Below are 18178 nucleotides of genomic sequence, written 5' to 3' on the forward strand. Positions count from 1 at the left end.
AAACTAAACAACATCAGAATTCAGCTTATGTGGTTTGACTCACAACCTGTAACATTTCTTTTGTAGTTTTGCCAATTCAGTTTTGGTTCAATGGTCAAAAAATATTCCGCATTTTTCCAGGTGTCAGATCTGAGGTTTTTAAAAGCAAAGTTTTTGAGTGATGTAAGACAAGACATCCGTTAAAAAAATGCCCCAGGGGTTGAAACTGGTGGTCCATCTATCCCAGCTGCAGTGAGATGTTGGCTCAGGAGCGCGTGTGAACCTGGCTGCTTTCTGTGGTCCATTTGCCAGCATCCACTATTTACATACAAAGGACGTTCCTTCCATGATGTTCTCACAGACAACAGCATGTTAAGGAACAAAGTCCACCACTATGTAAAAGTCTAGTGAACTGGAGTCATCTGTATTGATTTGATCCTGCTATTATAGAACTAACAGCAATGGGCTAACTTCAAATTTAGTTTCAGTCCCATCTTTTCTGCTTGGGCCCATTGGTATGAATGCCTCTGGTGCTTTGTGCTGCACAGATATCTCAAGCTTGTTACTACTATCAGCATTTACATTAGAGCACTACTCAAGCCGCAGCTGTGGATCTGGATGTACTAAGCGTGGTAAAATAGCTCAGTGAGATGTTTGCTGTAAAAATATAGGGAAGGGTTAAAGTAGATGGTGTGTGATGGGAAATCAGGACAATTTTGTTCCTTATTGTAAATAACACAGGACAAAATAAAGGTAAGGAAAGGGAATGGCTAACTAAATGCTAAATGCAGTCCTCACAATGACGCTGTGATCCCTCTCGCAGACCTTGTTCCTGCTGTAGTAGCTCAGAGATAAATAAACTCCACTTTGCCCTCAGTCCAGTTTTCCAGTTTTTACTGTGTGCTTGTAGATGGAATAGTCTGCCCCAGAAGAGATGCCACCTAAACATCTTTCCAAGCACTAAACCCACAATGAAAGCACAGTCGCTTCTGGTTTATTTGTGATAGAGCTTTTTGTTGAACGGAGACCTAAATCATTGTCTTCTCCTGCTGTATGGTGGAGCTGCAGGTCTGTGAACGCAGGCTGTGGTTAGCTGGTAGATAATTCATATTAAAGACTGTGTAATTATATCCCCGCTATAAAATTCCAAAATCAGGATATTAATCTGCCTGAACAAACACGTTTAGGGTATTTTGTTTTTCCATGTGGGCTTGGAAGGGCATTGCTCATTTAAACTGGCAAGATTATGCTTCTGCAGTTGGTTGCCATTTCTGAGAGAAGGTGAATTACTTGTCTTTATTGGATTCACTCCAAGAATCTGCAGTGGTTTAGTTCCCTGTTGCAACACTTCCTTGTCTAATTCACTACCCATCAAGCTAATTCGCAGGCCCACAAACCTCCACAAGTCCACAGCTATGAGTTTAGAGTGTTTTCAAGGTACTTAACAGGCAAATCACCTTGAAAATACACAAATACTAATTTTCATGTGTGAGAATTAATATTATGTACAACAAGAGAAAGCCAGAAAAGGCTGTTTATTTGGAAGAAAAAGTAAAAAAAAAAAAAAAAAAAAAAGGAAAATGTTTAATATGTTTCAATTAAACTTTTTTAAAAATTATTTTTCAAACAAAAAGGGGATTTTTAAAGTAGTCACTTCTGAAAGAAGATAAGTACTACTTTGTCTGAACACCAAACAAATATTTTTTCATTGAAACCCTTCAAAAATGCAACATTTTGACAAAAAAAAAGTAGTATTTTTATTTGCTAAAATTCCCATTTTTCAGGAGAAAAACGGTCAGCTTTGCCTATATCTCTGCCAATCCATCCCACCAAATGTCCACAAACCATGAAAGCGGATAGACTGAGCCAGATTTTGAGTAACTAAGATCAGGGGCAGCCAACTGCAAAATAAGGATTTTAAGTACATTTGCAATCTGTCATTTTTGAAGACTTATATTCTGAGTAATGACAGTGTCAGGAGGGCATTGCCTCAATACAACACCAAGGCAACACAGAGCCTGACTTTGGTACAAGAGCAGGACAAGGACTCTTGCAGGAAATAATAGGATATTTGCACGGTTGCACTCACTGCTCATGGAAAACTATAATTTCTTGGTACCTGGGGGTTTGAATAGCTTGTGCCCGGGCATTTTGCCATAATGACAGATGGACACAAGAGTAAGCAGATATGACACTGTGTATGTGCGTTGTGTACAGTGTCGGGGTCACGAAGCCCAGCTGGGAGTGTGCAGACAACAGTCTGTCCCAAATTTCTGTGTCATTGCCATTTGCTTTCTAAAAATGTAAGGAGCATTTCCAGCCATCTCCAATGGTTGGCCAACTTTCTAACCAGGCAGGGCACTGAGTGAAGTCACTGTAATGAAGTCTTTACCTCCTTGTCTGTCCTCAAGTGCCCTTTTGGAATAGGACGAGACGAGCTCCGTTCCCTCTCCTGCAGTCCATGGCATGCCACACGTAGGAGGAATGCAGCCTCGTGCCATGCCCTGGTGTTGGCTGTGAAAAACCTGTTCATAGGGGCCCTTCAAATCAAGAAGCAGTAGACTAGTTATAGTCTATAGCATAGCCTTTAGTATAGCCCCAGTGTTTTAAAAGAGCTCAGAAGTCTCTGAAAACTTCACCTTGCAAACCATATGCAAGTCCAGCAGCTCTGCTAAGATGAAACATTCCAGCAGCCTAGTATTCAACTCAAAAAAATATTTTTTTTCTTTCTTTGCTATTAGCCCAACTCCTCATCTAAGCTGGATCAAGGTCACCGGAAACTTGCCCAAGGATGAACCAGAAACAGAAAATTTTGGGAAGATATTGAAGATAGACCAAGTGACTGCAGCTGATGAAGGAACGTACCAGTGCACGGCAAGCAACCACATGGGAAGAGCAAAGCACGAGTTCCACGTTCACGTGGAAGGTTCTGAGTACACTTTACTAAGCTTATTGATTTTTAACAGAGAGGTGGTCAAAGGGAACTGAATAAGGATGTTTGCTGATATCACTCAGTGTAATGCATAAATTCAACCAACTCTATCAAATTATGCTAGCCAAGAACCTGCCTTACAGCTTTGGGAAGCTTGCAGAAAATAGCACCTTTTTTTAAAAAAAAAAAAAAAGAAAATAACGCTTTTTTTTTTTTTCCTGAACCATGAAGGCTCTATAGAGTGGTGAACAGGAGTACAAATACATGAGCATATCCAGTAGTCTAAAGATATGAGTTAGTCAAGCAGAGATACTGATAAAATGTCTTGTATTAACCTGAGTGTCAGACGAAAAGATCTAATTATTCTACTTGCTCTTAAAGAATGTGAAAATGGCTGTACTGGGCCAGATCAGAGATACGTGTAGCTCAATTTCCTTTCTTTGGCTTCCACCAAAAGTGAATGCCCAGGAAGGACTGTAAAAATGCAGTGAGCAAGCATGGTACCACCCTTCTCTTCCCCTGCTTTGTATGGTCCCTTGCTATAAGGACAACCTGAGCTAAGAGTTGTTTCTGTAGCCCCTAAAAAGTGTCATAAAAACTTATGAAACAAAGTAAAAAAGTACTTTCTACTAGTTTTTCACAGTTTAAAAAAATTGAAATATGACCCTTTCTGTCATCTCACTAAGTATCCAAGGTCCATTCCCATCCTAGCCTGCATGCTTGCAAGGGTGACCAATACTGTATTAACAGCATTCATAAATAAGGTAACAGGGTAACACTTTTGCCTGTCATACACTTGTGCGTAGGGTGGTGTGTCCCTGTGCGTGAGCATACACCTGGGTCTGGGGGCTGAACGGGGTGAGTTCTGGCTAGCAGAACAGAGAACCTGGTATGTTTGTGCATCCGTTTGGTTGTCAGTTAATTCTGTTGCTCCTAGAAGGTGGCAGATTAATGAAGCCAGCCAAGATACCTTCATAACAGGCAAACTGAAGGGTGCAGATAGAGGCTCATGGTGCCTGCTCTCCTTCCATCCTCTTTTCTCCCTCTCTCCCCTCTCCTACTCCCCAAACCCTGAAGGTATGAGCCCTTTGCACAAGGCAAGTGCAGATGCTCTTTTTCCAGGAGCAAAGCAGAGCTCCAACAAGACTTGGCAAGGAAGCCCTGCAGAAGTATTATGGCCACTGCAACTCTTTCAGCAATGCTGCCCATAAATAGCTACAAAAATGAGAATCCTCAAGTGCAGCTCAAAAACTTGCTGAAAACATTTTCTCTTAACTGATGAAAAATGCTCCAGCCTCTGCTCTGCAGAGTAAAAAAAAAAAAAAAAAATCACAGTCTGTATTAAACTGTCGGTGTCTGCCAAGTGCTTCATTTTAATCTGTGCTTCTTCTCACTCCATGGTCACAAGGAGTCCTGACAGGAGGAAAGGCATTTTCAGCTACCTGCTCTGTATTTACTCATCAGCTGAGGAGAAGCGTTTTCTCCCAGTACATGATGAATCATCCCCACTGACTTGACACAACTTTGTGTCTTACAATCGTCTTTCCCTTCCTGGAAGTGTGGCAGAGGGGGATACCAGGGCATGGCAAGTTTTCAGCTGCGATGGAGGGGAAGTGCTGACTCCTAGAAATCATTCCAGATGGTTTGGAGCATCTCTGCTGTAGCTGAATATTTTAACAATCTGGCTACGATTTTCTCGGCTATAAAAATTGAATCCTTCAAAGAAATTGCAGGAGCTGCAAAAACTAAAATACCAGAGAAATAACATTAATTAAGCAGTTCAGAATATTGACCCCTTTCTCCCCTAGTCTCTAGAGGGAGGAAAGCTTTCTGGCAAATTGTTGTTACCGCTCATTAATAAACAAGGACTTAAAAAAAAAAGAAAAAAGAAAAAAGGAAATAATCCTGTTCTAGCCACTGTAATGTAAAAAATGTTTTTTGCAATTGCTGTTAAGTTTGTTTTCTCTATGTGTAAATAATGTTGGCTGCTGTCACTAGCAGGAATTCTTCCTATTAGGAGTCACCTCACATGCAGAGCATCAAGGTAAAATTTGAGCCCAAACACTGTCTTCTTCTAGACTTTCTAACCAGAAAATGTCACTACCATTAATCAGAGATGGGCATGTTCATCATTCTTGCAGCAACTCCTGTGTGCACACTCAAGGGCAGATCTTGAGTTGGTGGAAGTGAGCATTAATTTCAGCGGGTTTCAGGGAGGTTCTGCTGATGTAGGGCTTCCTTGCACCTGACATGCTCTTCTCAGAGGATGCATGCAGGGAGAAGAAAATTAAACATGGAAGAAAAATAATCTCAGTTATTGCCAACCATTCTCAATCTAGTGCTGGTGGGTGAATCAGGATTTTGCTATCATTTCTGTCCTATGTCAATTTTCTGTTCTTTCTGGTATTTGAGGATGTCAAACCAATACCCCAGCCTTCTAAATAACATTGTTAATTAATTATATTTGCATGCAGCCCACTTACTAATCCTACAGGAGTCTGAGTGCAAAGATTCAGGCAATTATTACCAAGCATATGAAAATATTCAGCTAGCAAATTGCTTGACTGTTTGAGCATTTTAATCTCTCTTTGCAAGGCAAGATGTGGCCTGGAACATTGGAGCAGGGAAAAAACCTCCATTGTTGTTACTAGAATGAGAGAGAATTATTTAAAAAAAAAAAAAAAAAAAAAAAAGCAAAGCAAGCCCACAAATTGTCTTGACTTCAAATGGTGGTTTATTTGGCTATTGTGTATAATCCACCAAGCCCAATAGAAAATGTGCATATGTAACCTCAACATCTTGTCACTATCGCAGCGCCTGATCTGGTGGTACCTTGATCTTGACTGAGGCTCCTAGACTGTGTTTAATAGAAATAATTATTACAATATAATGATTAATTATGGTAATGATATAGTAGCTAAGGGCCTTTGCAGTTATGTCTTGTAATACTTTCATTACTCAGCTAGAGAAGAATAAAATAGATTAGATTAATGTGAGGCAGAACCATGGCTCGTTGTTTTAATCAGGCTCAAACTGCAGTTGTGTTTCACTGGAAAACTGCTTCAACTTGGATACAGACCCCAAGGTGGTAACTGCATCTGAAGCTGCAGACGATACCCCCAAAGTGGTGTGGATTGCCAGCCCTCAGGAAGACATGAGGAGAATTTGAAATTATCTTGACAAATTGGGAAAATGGTCTGGAATAAAAAGGATGGGCTTCAGTAAGCACAAGTGCAAAGTAATTCTCATCAGGCAGCACTAATTGGCTTCATAAGCACAGGATGGAAAATGTCTGGTTAGACTAGTCTGGAGAATATAGTGGATTGAAAACTGAACACCACTTGGAAATATTAATCGTGCAGAGAAAGAAAAAATCATTCTGGAAAGTATAAAGAAAGGTGATGTAAGAGATACTACTGAGAACCGGTAAGGCCTTGCCTAACACAACCATTTTTACATTGTGCACTTCATCAAAGCTGGGGCTAACTGTCTCAAGTTAGGAGAAAGCAGCAAGGGCAGTCAACAGAGCTCCAAAACATGCATTTGAAAAAAAAAAAAAAAAAAAGATAGATATGTTTAATTTAGGAAAGAATGAATCTGGGGAACACATAGCAGCCTTTAGATGCACCGAAGTTTCTTCACAATAGATAGTAACAAATTGTTCTACTCATTCCATGGGGATAACGTAAGATACAATAGACTTAAATTGCAGTAAGGCAGAAGTTAGTTAGACATTAAAAACTTGTTCTAGTTCTAGACAGCATGGGAGTTTGGGAAGGTTTGACTCTGTCTGGGGTGTTTTAGGTGTGGGTGATCCTGCTTTGTTGCAGAAGGATGGACAAGATGCCCATTTTAGATCCCTTCTATTTTTGGACCTGTCATTATATTTCCATGAAGACATAAATCTCTTAATCAGGAGCACCACATTTATAACTTTTAGCAAGAAGAATATATTATGCAGTGAAATATTTGACATACCATATTGCTCGTGCAGATTAACTATTTGACTGTCCAACCACGAGTTTTTGTAGTTGCTAAAAAATATGTGTATATTTTGTTATTCTTATATTTTGTGTACTTATAAGTAGTATAGCATATCTGCCACACAGAAAAGAGGTTCTTCAGCCTTTCTGTGAAATTACATTTCATACTTGACAAAATCTCATTGCCTGTGGCTTTGCAGCTACATCACTTTCTTGGGGCAACCAGAGCAATTCCCATGCTGAGAAAGGAAAGCAGAGGTTTAATATATCTTCAGCTCACTTGTGTATGCACAAATGGAAATAGGGAGTGAGCTGTTGTTTGTTTGTATTCAGTCTGTGCTTGGTGTCTCACCTCCTCCAAAACAAGAAAATATCCTGTCTCAAGCACTGCATTTGTGGCAGATCTAATGGTGAAAAAAAAAAAAAAAAATATCATCAGGGCTGTTACAAACCTTTTACACCACCATGCCTTTGACCTGTCTTTTCCTGATGAAAGCATAATGTATATGAGAGAGAGGGAAGAGAAAACATCTACAAAACCAAAATGTTCTGCTGCTTGCAGAGTTTCTTCCTGGAGCCAAATACAAGGAAGCATAACAAGTATTGTCACGTCACAAACTGCACTACGGGAGGGCAACCAGCACTGTGTGAGGAAGGTGGTAGAAGAGATCTGTACTGTGTGAAGGAAATGCAAAGATGTTACAATTTTAAGCTTCAGTGTCTTGGGTTTTACTTCAGTCTTTAGCTGTTGCTTAACAGTATCTCTTCATCGGTACTCCACTGTGAAAATGGTGGACTCTGTAGAAGCTCTTGTGTATCACACTTCAGGGGTGGTTTTTTAATATATGTGTGTGAATATGAGCAATGACGCTTTCTTTTAGTGTGTCACACCGATAACATCTGGAGATGTATTACCAGGCAACAGCTATGTTAATCTTCAAAGCACTTTATAAGCATTAACTAATGAATCCTCATGTTTCCCATACATTAGCTCATCTTTTTCAAATAGGGAAAGAGGCCCAGTGACCTGCCCAGCACATGCAGAAAAGGAGTGTCAGGTCTAGAATTAAAATTTCAAAGTTTGTTGCTTCTCAGGGAGAGATAATGATGAATTCAAGGCTGTGTTTTGGATTGAGGCTGCCCATTGAAAAGTAGACAGGCTTGGGGACCTGCATTCAGTCTGTAGAGAAGAAAGCATTAATCAGATTAATGCTTTTTTTTTTTCCCCTTCAGTTCCCTTCCCTCCTTTGTGGTTATGTTTTGCCAATGAGGTTTGGTTACCTGATGCTCAGGGGCTGCTCTGCAGAGGAAAGGTTTCCCATGAGTTATCCCAGTTTAGCTGGCAGTGGCGGGGAAGGGGAGAGCAAGGGAAAGCAGCAGCACACTGCTGCTCCTCTGCCACCACCCTGTGGGCAAACCTCTCTGGACTGCTCCTCAGAATAATGGCTCTCTCATCCCCAGGGGTGAGAGAATGTTTCATCATTCCTAAATATGTTTTGGATCAGCCTCTTATTTCTATATGTGATGTAAAACAAGGATATTAAAAATCAAAGTGCATTTCCCTAGCACATGTAGATGAGCAGATGGAGATGCTGCGTCCTGTCGTGGAGCTCTGCACTGCTCCTGAATCGCTGCTCTCTGCCCTCTGACTGCTCCTGGGCAACTTGGGGGAAACTGCTTGCTCCTGCCTAGGGAGGGGGATTTGAGCTGGATGGATATTTGCGTCTTGTTTGAGTTGCTGAAATAGTCTCACTTCATTTCACATACCACAGTCTGGTGTCTGAGGGTCCTTGGGATAATGCCGACCTGTTCAGGTTTACCTCCTTCCCCAGCCTCTCACCTCCTATTTGCATTTGTTTTCCACTTGGATAAACACTGCTGGTTTCCTACACACTCTCCCTGACACTCACATTTCACCGAGTCTGAAGGACAGAAATTGATGTGTGCTGATGCTAATTTTACCTTTTGTTGCATCGGTTTGCAAGAAATACAATACAGCTGCACAAAGGCTGCCAGGAGCTGGCTGGGAACTGTTGGCAACGTTTGCCATCTCCTGGAGGACTATAGCAATAGCAGAATTCGACTTGTCTCGCTGTGGCACTTGATACCTCCGGTGTCCTCTCTTTACAGAGCCTCCTCAGTGGATAAAGGAGCCCGAAGGTGGTGTTTACAGTGTAGGAACAAATCTGGTGCTGCTGTGTGAAGCTATTGGCAACCCAGAGCCAACCATTCAGTGGAAACTCAACGGGATGCCCATCGATAGTAAGTGCAAGGTCCAGCATCCTCGTATAGGTGGTGGCCAGGTGGGATGTGCCAGTGTAGTGTCCAGTTAGAGGGAATACACAAATCCTAATGCGCGGAATGATGTCTGGTTTGACATCTATTTAGACATGAATTAATATTTATTTACTTAAAGCTAATGTTTAAATGTGATCTTAAAGAGAGTAGGGGTGAAGGCTGCAGGGTGTGGGGTGTTGGTACCCGTGAGTTACTGCCTCTGCCTCACTCTGTAACGCTCCCAGCTTTTGGGGAATCTGGGATAGCTTATGTTCATTGAGGGCTTCTGGTCTTTCTTTGTGCTTCTGAATAAGCACAAGTGACTGTGTGTCTGGGGAGCACACACACTTCTCCGCGGTGTAACAATATTATTACTACCATTTTAAAAGGTGTATGTGGGGATTTTACTGGAAATTAATGCTCTAGAGCACTTTCTTTTGGCCATGGGACTGCTGGCAAATGCGGTGCTCTGCAGCTTGCTGTCTGGCTGTTGAGCAAGGTCCTGGTTTCATCCTGAAGATGCTCTTTGCCTTTGACTTTCAAGCAGTGAGGAGAGACTGTGAACTTCACAGTCGTGTTTTCTCCATCTCCTGATACAGTCTGGGTCTTTCCAGGTAGGACCTTCAGAGGGAGAATCTCTTCCAGAGAAATCAGCCTTACCAACCTTCAGCTTCAGGACAGTGCAGTGTACCAGTGCGAGGCCACCAACAAGCATGGCACCATCCTCGCTAGCGCCAACGTGAACGTCCTCAGTGAGTACCAGCCCTTCCTCTTCATGGAAAAGGTCTAACTGAAGTGTCCCATTCTGCTGACTGAATCTTCAGAACAGCTTGGGGTTTGTAACCATGTCATGTTCTTTCGCATTGCCCCCAGATTTCAAGAAACGCATTGTCCAAACTAATGCAACAAGCCTTATCAAGGACAATATTATATGATTAGCATAAGTGCTTATGAGCTTTGATATGTTCTTTATTTTAAATACATGACTAACGTTGGGCTTAAAACCTTTTGAATTCAAATGTACTAAAATCACTGGGGGCTGAATTGTGACCACAACTCTGTTTTTGGATTATTATGTGTATTGTTAATCTTTAATTTCAGTTGTAATACTCAACCTGTTCTTTGAAGAAAGTGATGAGAATTTGTTTAATAGAAGAGGTCTCTAGAGGAAGCAGATCTGAGTTTATTTTCTCTCCTGGAGAACACTGAGGTTTCATGTTCTGACATGTCCAGCAGCCAACCACCATTATCTTTGTCAGTGAAGCTTCTAAGAGCTCAGCTGCTCAGTGCAACTGGTTCCAAAAGGCAGTGAAATTCCCATTAAGTGGCTAAGCCTTTGACCTTTGTTGGAGAAGGGAATGATGCGGGCACAGTATTTATATTCTCGGTTCTGAAATGCAGCACTGCTCCTTTTGCATTTTCTTTTGCAGATATTGCTCCCTTAATACTGACCTCAGATGGTGAAAACTATGCTACAGTTGTGGGTTACAGTGCCTTTCTGCACTGTGAAATTTTTGCCTCACCTGCAGCAGATATTAGATGGTAAGCCACTGAGAACTGATGTTTTCATGTTAAACAAGTTTATTCAGGCTCCCCAGACATTGAAAAATGTGCCAGTTGTTATTTTTATGGGGTTAAAATCGGAAATTTGTAACAAAGCTGTAGATAATAGAAGTATTCTGTGTTTAAATGCACTTTCAAGTACTCTGAAGAACTGGTTTATAATTAAAGGTTAATGGCAGTTCTCGATACCGGTGTGATACAAGTGCTGGGATATTAATTAAACCAAGCCATGCTGCAGATAGCTAAATCCTGCTACAGTTTCATTGGCCTTAGTCTAATGTTGGCAACTTTTAAAATTTGCACACATTATTGAGGTGGAAACCTGATGACTTACAGAGCATATTTACCTGGAAATGGTTCCATATGGTTAGAAATCACAGGATTCTCGTAGCACTTGACAGGTGCAATAAAACTGCAGATGACAGGTATAGATTAAAGGCTCAGCCAGACTAGTCTGAAGACTTTACTAGATGCTGTCAGTATGGTTTTGGTTTGCGGGAAGCTTATGTCCCTTTACGATTTGCCTGCACATGGATAAAATGAGTTACTAATCTTGACTTTGTTGTTCATTGGCAGATTTGTGACCAGCTCCCAAAATGCCTGTATCCCCTGCAATATCTGCTAACCATGAAATAACAGTTGCTGTAGCCTTAGAAATAATGCATAACTATTGTTATCATCTTTAAACTATTGTTATCATCTGTAGGACTAAGGATGACAGCATAGAGCCGCTTTCAACATTACGCTACGAATTAAATAAGAATGGCACCCTAGAGATCAAGGAAACGAGGAAAGAAGACTCAGGGTCATATGCTTGCTGGGCTGCAAACTCCGTTGGAAAAAGAGCAATCACTGCTAATCTGGATATAAGAGGTAATATCTCAATTATGAATAGAAAAACTTTTAACATCTGCTAAGGTTTTATATTTACAAATTTTCAGTAAGTAACTAGTAAATATTCAGCCCAAGATACAGATTTATTATTTTATTATTTATATGTAGCAGTTAGTATCATCTCCATTTTACTGTTTGATTTGTACATGCTCATTCATGATGTTTAATTTCTTTCTGACTCTTGCAGAAGTTGCACAACTCACCAAAAACTTACAGAAGTTGCATAACCCTCAAAAATTTGCAGTTTACTTTCCAGATCTGTTAACTTGATTATCTTGAAATGATAGATATAAGGAAGAAATTCTTCCCTGTGAGGGGGGTGAGGCCCTGGCACAGGTTGCCCAGAGCAGCTGTGGCTGCCCCCTCCCTGGAAGGGTTCAAGGCCAGGTTGGACGGGGCTTTGGGCAACCTGGGCTAGTGGAAGGTGTCCCTGCCCAGGGCAGGGGGGTTGGGACTCGATGAACTTTAAGGTCCTTTCCAACCCAAACCATTCTGTGATTCTATGATTTTCTCTCCTTCTTGCCATTAGCCATGTTACACTCAGAGCAGGTTCTTGGCTGACCCCTGGGAGCCCAGAGCCCTCCCTGTGCTCGTGGGCTTGGTGGGCTCCTCACTGAGCCAAACAGGGGCCCTGCATCTCCCACAGCCATGGGCTTCCTCCTTCCCTAAAGCTACTTCCCATCTGTTGATCAGAAGGTACATCTCAAACTGAATAAATACCCACAGCAAACACCAAGTACATTGCAGCAGGATGAGCTAGAGGATGCTGCTGAGGGCTTTGCACTGGGCCTTCGCCTGAGTATCAAGTTGACAATTATTTGTAAATAGAGAAAAAAGATTACTGAAATGTGTTTACTCATACATTTCAGATACATACCTTGTGCTTTAATTCTGTTTTAAGGGATTTATTTGGCTAGTTGTCCAGGAGGGGTCTTTTCTCTGAGTGGGTGGTGGTAGTAGACAGCTTCTGTTGGACACACAGGTTAAATTTAGTGGGTTGCATACAAGTTCACTTAGGATTAAGGGCTTGACAATGAAAAGAAACTTTAATACTCAATTAGTAAAGTCCTCAAAAGGACTGTCAGATGCACGTTTGCCGTGAAAAACTTGAGAAAGAAACACTCTGTGTTTTATTTCCACCCACTCCTTTTGCTTTGTAAATTTTACAGTGGTAATAAACATGAAAATGTACAATGAAATTCTCACAGAGCAACATTTCACTGTAAAAATAAATTCAGCCTGCTTTCTTCTTACTTACTCATCTGTTTCTGCATTCAGATTAGAGTCAATTAAAAGAACAAACTTGATTGCAATAATTTTTTCTCACTTGACTTTAATAAGCTTGTAATTTTTCTTGGATCATTGCCAAAGCCTATTTCAAATGGCAATTGGACATAAAAATCATATTTAAGCCTTTTTTTTATCATCCATTTTATGACAGTCTGCTAACAAGGATTTTCACCTGTGACTCTTTTTTGTGGTTGTTGTTTTTTTTTTTTTTTTTTTTCTGAAGTTCTTTGGTTTGGAGTGAACTAAAAAAGAATTTTTCAAGATAGAATATTAAATCCTGGCAAATAGCTATTTCGAAACCAACCATCCTTCACTTGAAATATTTGTGTATATAACCAAAAAGACATGATCATTGCTCCTGAGGTGATTTTTATATATGAAGTGCTTGGTGAAAATTTGATGTAATAGTGTCTCTCTCTCCTAATCAAAATTTTTTTTCTATGATCAATCAGATGCTACAAAACTTGTTGTTACTCCAAAGAACCCCCGAGTGTTGAAATCACATTCAATTTTATTGAAATGTCAGTCTGAGTATGATTCACACTTGAAACACAGTTTTAAATTATCCTGGAGGAAAGATGGAGATCAGCTGCCAGTCAACAGCACAGAAAATGGCAGGTAAGCAGGGAAGAAACAAGAGTTTTCTTGATCTCAGCTGAATAATGCTTTTTTGGTGCTTGAACATGAGTTTCAGTAAGCACAAGTCTTAATAGCTTGAAATGCAAATTTACGTCTGCAAGAATTCTTCATGCAATATGTGAATAGACCTGCTTTTTATATACATAGAAATATAAATGCATCTGTATGAGTTTTGAGTCATGGCTGGCAAATTGTTTTGGTTTTTGTTAGCTCTCTCACCATCATAGCAGAATATTGCATAAATGTTGGTTCAATGCAAAAATACAAACCTAGCCCCAGTGCAGTAAACTGAGGTTTTGTTTCTCCACTTCAGTATTTTCCTGTGTTTTACACTTGTTTGACTAAAACAAAGTCCTCATAATATTGAAGTGAGTGGAAAAGAGGTTTCTGGGATTCTGCCTAAAGTCACATACTTTGCAAGCAGAGAGTATGAGTTTAGGACTTGCAAGTGCAGGCTGAATTTTGCCCTACTCTTACATTTCTGTCAACCTGAAGGGTATGAAGCTAAACCTTTATTCCATACAAAAGGTCCCACAGTGGGCAGTCAGATGTCTTTATTAATTACTGCAGAAGAGAGATGGTTCCCTAAATACTGCAGTGCTGGAGAGGCTGAAGATCCTGCTGAGGCCACGTAGTGGAGGGAGATAGCGCCAAGCAAATGCCGTGTCTGCAGCAGACCCCATGTGCCTGGGTTAATGCCAGTTTTCCCTGGTGCATTGGACATTACACAAGTGGGTTGGGAATGCTCAGTTTTACTCAACCCTTTCAAAAATTTGGACATAAAGCCCATGTATTTGCCTCACTGATGATGTGCCAGAATCCTATGTTCCAGACACTCAGCGGATGCATATCAATGTGGCTCTTTTCAGACCAAGAGAGACATGCCAACTTCCATCCATGGAGGCTAAATTGCTACAAAATACAAATAATAGTCTACAGCACAGTGTATAATACAACTACAATTATGTTTTAAAGTAATAGGCCTAACGTGCAATTATGTTATTCAAAACGTCCCATTACCAAGTTTTTTTACGACCAGTTTTTTGGAGAACAACAGTGTCTGTCTATTATACGCTTATCTTATAGATTTTTCTCTTCCTTGTTTTTATGTACCTTTTATTTTTTCCCCATAGGATAATTCTGGACAGGGATACACTGTTCATATCAAGCGTGACGCTGGAGGATCAGGGAGTTTACATGTGTGTGGCTAGCACTTCCCTGGACAGTGTCACAGCTGAATCGCAGTTAATTGTTCTTGGTAAGAGGATCTTTTGCCAGTGTGCAAACAGCTCCGTGGAGTACATAATGCCATTGCAGCACTTTTGCATGTTTGCTTCTTTTTGCTCAATTCAGTTAGAGCCTCAATAACCCAGTTTCACAGAGTTGCAATGTACCTCTCACTCATTAACCTCAGTTGAGCTATCCTTATATCTCCTGGAATGGGGATGCTGACGCAAACTTTTCATTTATATTTAATCTTTGTTATACCTAAGATGAGGCAGCCTTTTCTCTCAGTTCAGGAGTCACCCACAGTGGCTGTAGGAGCTTGCCCAGTCTGGCAGGTGTAATAGGATGTTAAGAACAACTCTGACTCTGCTTCTGCTTTGAAGTCCTTGGTCAGTCCTTCGCCCCACTTTACTAGGGATTTGCACACGTATTACTGCTTGGACTATTTTTTGAAAAAGATGTAAGGTCAGTATTTAGATGTCCAACTCCTCTGAAGATCAGTGGAAATTAAGCACCTAAAAGGATGAATTATCTCTGAATCTGAGCATAAATTATTGTTCAGTGGCAATGAGCAAGTCCACAGCAGAGAAAAGCGTTGACCCACAGAGTCTGGAGATTGACTGTGTGAGCATCCTTGCAACCTACCTCCCTTCCTGAAGGGCCACTTGAAATTAAGGGTGTGAACTTGTGCAGCGATGTGCAGTTCTTTGCACATGTACCTAAGGGCATCAGCCAATAGCTAAAATTTTGTTTTGTGATCAGTTTTGCATCATTTTAATTTAATGAATTTTTGCTTCATTTTACATTTTTATTTATTTCTGGCAGCGATTGCAACAAGAACTAAGACAATCTGACCTTCAAGATGTTTTCACACTAAATGAATTGCATATTTCAGTAAATAGTAAATTAAGAAGATGCTGTGCACATTGTTTGTGGTAAAGTGTTCTTTAGTGCTGTATAATTCAAAATGTTTGTAGACTATTTGTTACATTACTTATGAAAATTTCATGAAGCACTTTATTCTCTTCTAAAAAGGCGATTTGCAGAAGAGAAAAAACAGTCCTTTTTTTTTACCCCTTGTTTATTGTATATAAGAAAGGTCTTGATGGATTAACAATATCTGTTATTTTCCAAATGAAAAATTCAGGCTTCCATTTCAAAGAGAGACTTGTGAGATGGCTAAAGAATTAAATATGGCACAGATGGAGACATCATAATATGGGCAACTAAGAGCAAAAGAAATATTCAGTTAGAATACTTCTATGTATTTGTTCTATGATTGATTAATGAACAGATAGAGGGGTGAGTATCTTTAAGATGTACCATTGCCATCTTTAAATTAATATATTGAATTTTAACACCGGATATGCCTCAGGAATACAACAGCAAAATGCCTGTACATTAAACTGTGCTTTCCTGATTTTTCCCAAGTACAACAGGAATAGGGTAAATAAATGCAAACAAAACTAAAACAAAAACCCCAACCCTAATATAACCTCTTATACTTTTTGATGTACTCTGAGATAAAAAAGAAAACTCAATACTTTTATTTTAAAAATGCAGTACAAACACAGTTAATTTCATTCACAATGACAGAGGCAGTATTGGTAGCTGTTTTTCCTGTAAGAAACTACATTGCCAGCTAAAAATGTAGTGGGAACATTGGGGCAGGAGGAGGTCAAAGGCCCGAGGTCTGTGCAATCTTGTTTTCTTGGTCTGTACATTTTTTAGGTTTTGAAACACCAGCCTTATGTTTAAGGAGGGCAAGTGTGTGTGTGTGTCTTTGGAAGGATGAGGAGTTATCATCAGTCCCCTGCAGTGAGAAATTACTCTTTTACATTAGGCACTATACATTTCAGTTACCAAACTAATCCAGTACAATCAGACTGCAAACTGTCAAAGCAAACTATAAGGCAGACAAACCTCTCTGTCTGAAATTGCAATATTTGAAAGTTCATTCAATTACAGGCAATTTGACAAATGACCCTTGCTGCAGATCACCTCTTCTGCCCCTGCTGCTGTAGGGAAACCAGGTCATGTGGAAGATGTGTGTCCCCCTTGCCATCTCCCAGGCTTGTGAAGGGGAGCAGCCTATTTCAGTGGTGCTGGTAACCCCAGCCCAGGCTAAGACCACATCCCCGAAAAGTGAGCTCTGACAGCAACAGGGTAGTCCCGTGCTCGGGGCTTGTGTAGCCCCGCACTTGTCCCCGGGAGGCGCAGTGCCGTTATCGTACCAATCACCAACAACTCTGACTTTGCTAGATTCTCTGGACAGCACTGGTTGAGCTGGCAGATAATGAATTTTCTTGTTTCCTTTTAATATGGACCCCCATGGCTGGGATAATGAATGTTATCTTTTCACTCATACTCTAAAAGACCAAGTTCAATACCTGTCAGAGCTGAGTCACCTTCTACCACTCTGGTTTGCACCGGTGTAAATCCAAGTGATGCTAAAATAACTTTCTGCCAAGAGGACTGTCAATATCTGTTAATGATTAAATAGATCTTAGTGTTGATTTGAAAAGAAAAATCTGTTGCTGCAAGAACAGTAATGAGAGTAGATGTAAATGAACTCAAGAAGGGATATTGCATTATTAAGAGAGAAAGCAGTACCAGAAGATTCAGCCTGGGTTTCTGTAATAAAAAAAAAGATATTTAAAAGCTATTCCCACTTTCCTCATTTTGTTCATTTTGAAATCAAAAGATGTTTTACCACCATCTTCACTGAACTTGCTGTTCCAGTCCTTTGGAAGATACCAAGACAAACAGAAATAGCTTGCCATGCTCCTGACGCTTCTTCATTATTTTTCAGATGTTCCTGATCCACCAGAAGACCTTCAGCTCTCAGAAAATCAAAACCGAAGTGTTCGACTAGCCTGGAAAGCCGGGGCCAGTCATAACAGCCCTATTAATGGTATGAAGGATTTTAATAACATCATCTTGCACTGTTTAGCATTGTGGCACGTCATGGCTGTTAGAAGAAACAAACCGTGCTCACCGCCATACTTAATCGGTTTTACTATGACAGTTAATTTGTTGTAAGTTCATTTCCACCCTTGCTATTTATAAGCTGTTTATATTGGCTCTGCCTTTTTTCTTTTGTTTTGTTTCTTTTCTTCCCCAGAGTCGATTATAGAGTTTGAAGAGAACCGGTGGGAGCCAGAAAGGTGGCAGGAGCTAACCCGAGTGCCGGGGAATGACACCACAGCCCTTTTGTCACTGGCCCCATATATGAATTACCAGTTTCGTGTGGTATCTGTGAATGCTGTGGGAAGGAGCCAGCCCAGTAAACCATCGCTGCGCTATGCAACACCTCCAGCTGGTAAACACTGCCATCTAGTTTTCTGAATATTCATATCTTTAGTGTTTTGCTGGGAATAACATTGCCCTCCTG

General features: G+C 40.5%; 1 protein-coding gene across 12 annotated transcripts in view; it reads left to right on the forward strand.

Moving 5' to 3' along the window:
• The window catches only part of CHL1 (cell adhesion molecule L1 like), a 141160-nt gene that overhangs the window by 98794 nt on the left and 24188 nt on the right, over positions 1 to 18178 (forward strand). For all 12 annotated transcript variants that reach the window (XR_012634317.1, XM_074914708.1, XM_074914705.1 and 9 more), the window contains 9 exons: positions 2721 to 2905; positions 9025 to 9156; positions 9786 to 9923; positions 10602 to 10713; positions 11441 to 11607; positions 13371 to 13536; positions 14691 to 14815; positions 17597 to 17698; positions 17909 to 18106. Coding sequence is in view for 11 of the 12 variants with exons in the window: in XM_074914708.1 (XP_074770809.1) it covers positions 2721 to 2905; positions 9025 to 9156; positions 9786 to 9923; positions 10602 to 10713; positions 11441 to 11607; positions 13371 to 13536; positions 14691 to 14815; positions 17597 to 17698; positions 17909 to 18106 (1325 nt within the window). In the remaining variant the exon portion in view is untranslated. The remainder of the gene's footprint in view (positions 1 to 2720; positions 2906 to 9024; positions 9157 to 9785; positions 9924 to 10601; positions 10714 to 11440; positions 11608 to 13370; positions 13537 to 14690; positions 14816 to 17596; positions 17699 to 17908; positions 18107 to 18178) is intronic.

Source organism: Athene noctua, chromosome 10 (assembly GCF_965140245.1).
Source record: "Athene noctua chromosome 10, bAthNoc1.hap1.1, whole genome shotgun sequence".
Lineage (NCBI taxonomy): Eukaryota > Metazoa > Chordata > Aves > Strigiformes > Strigidae > Athene > Athene noctua.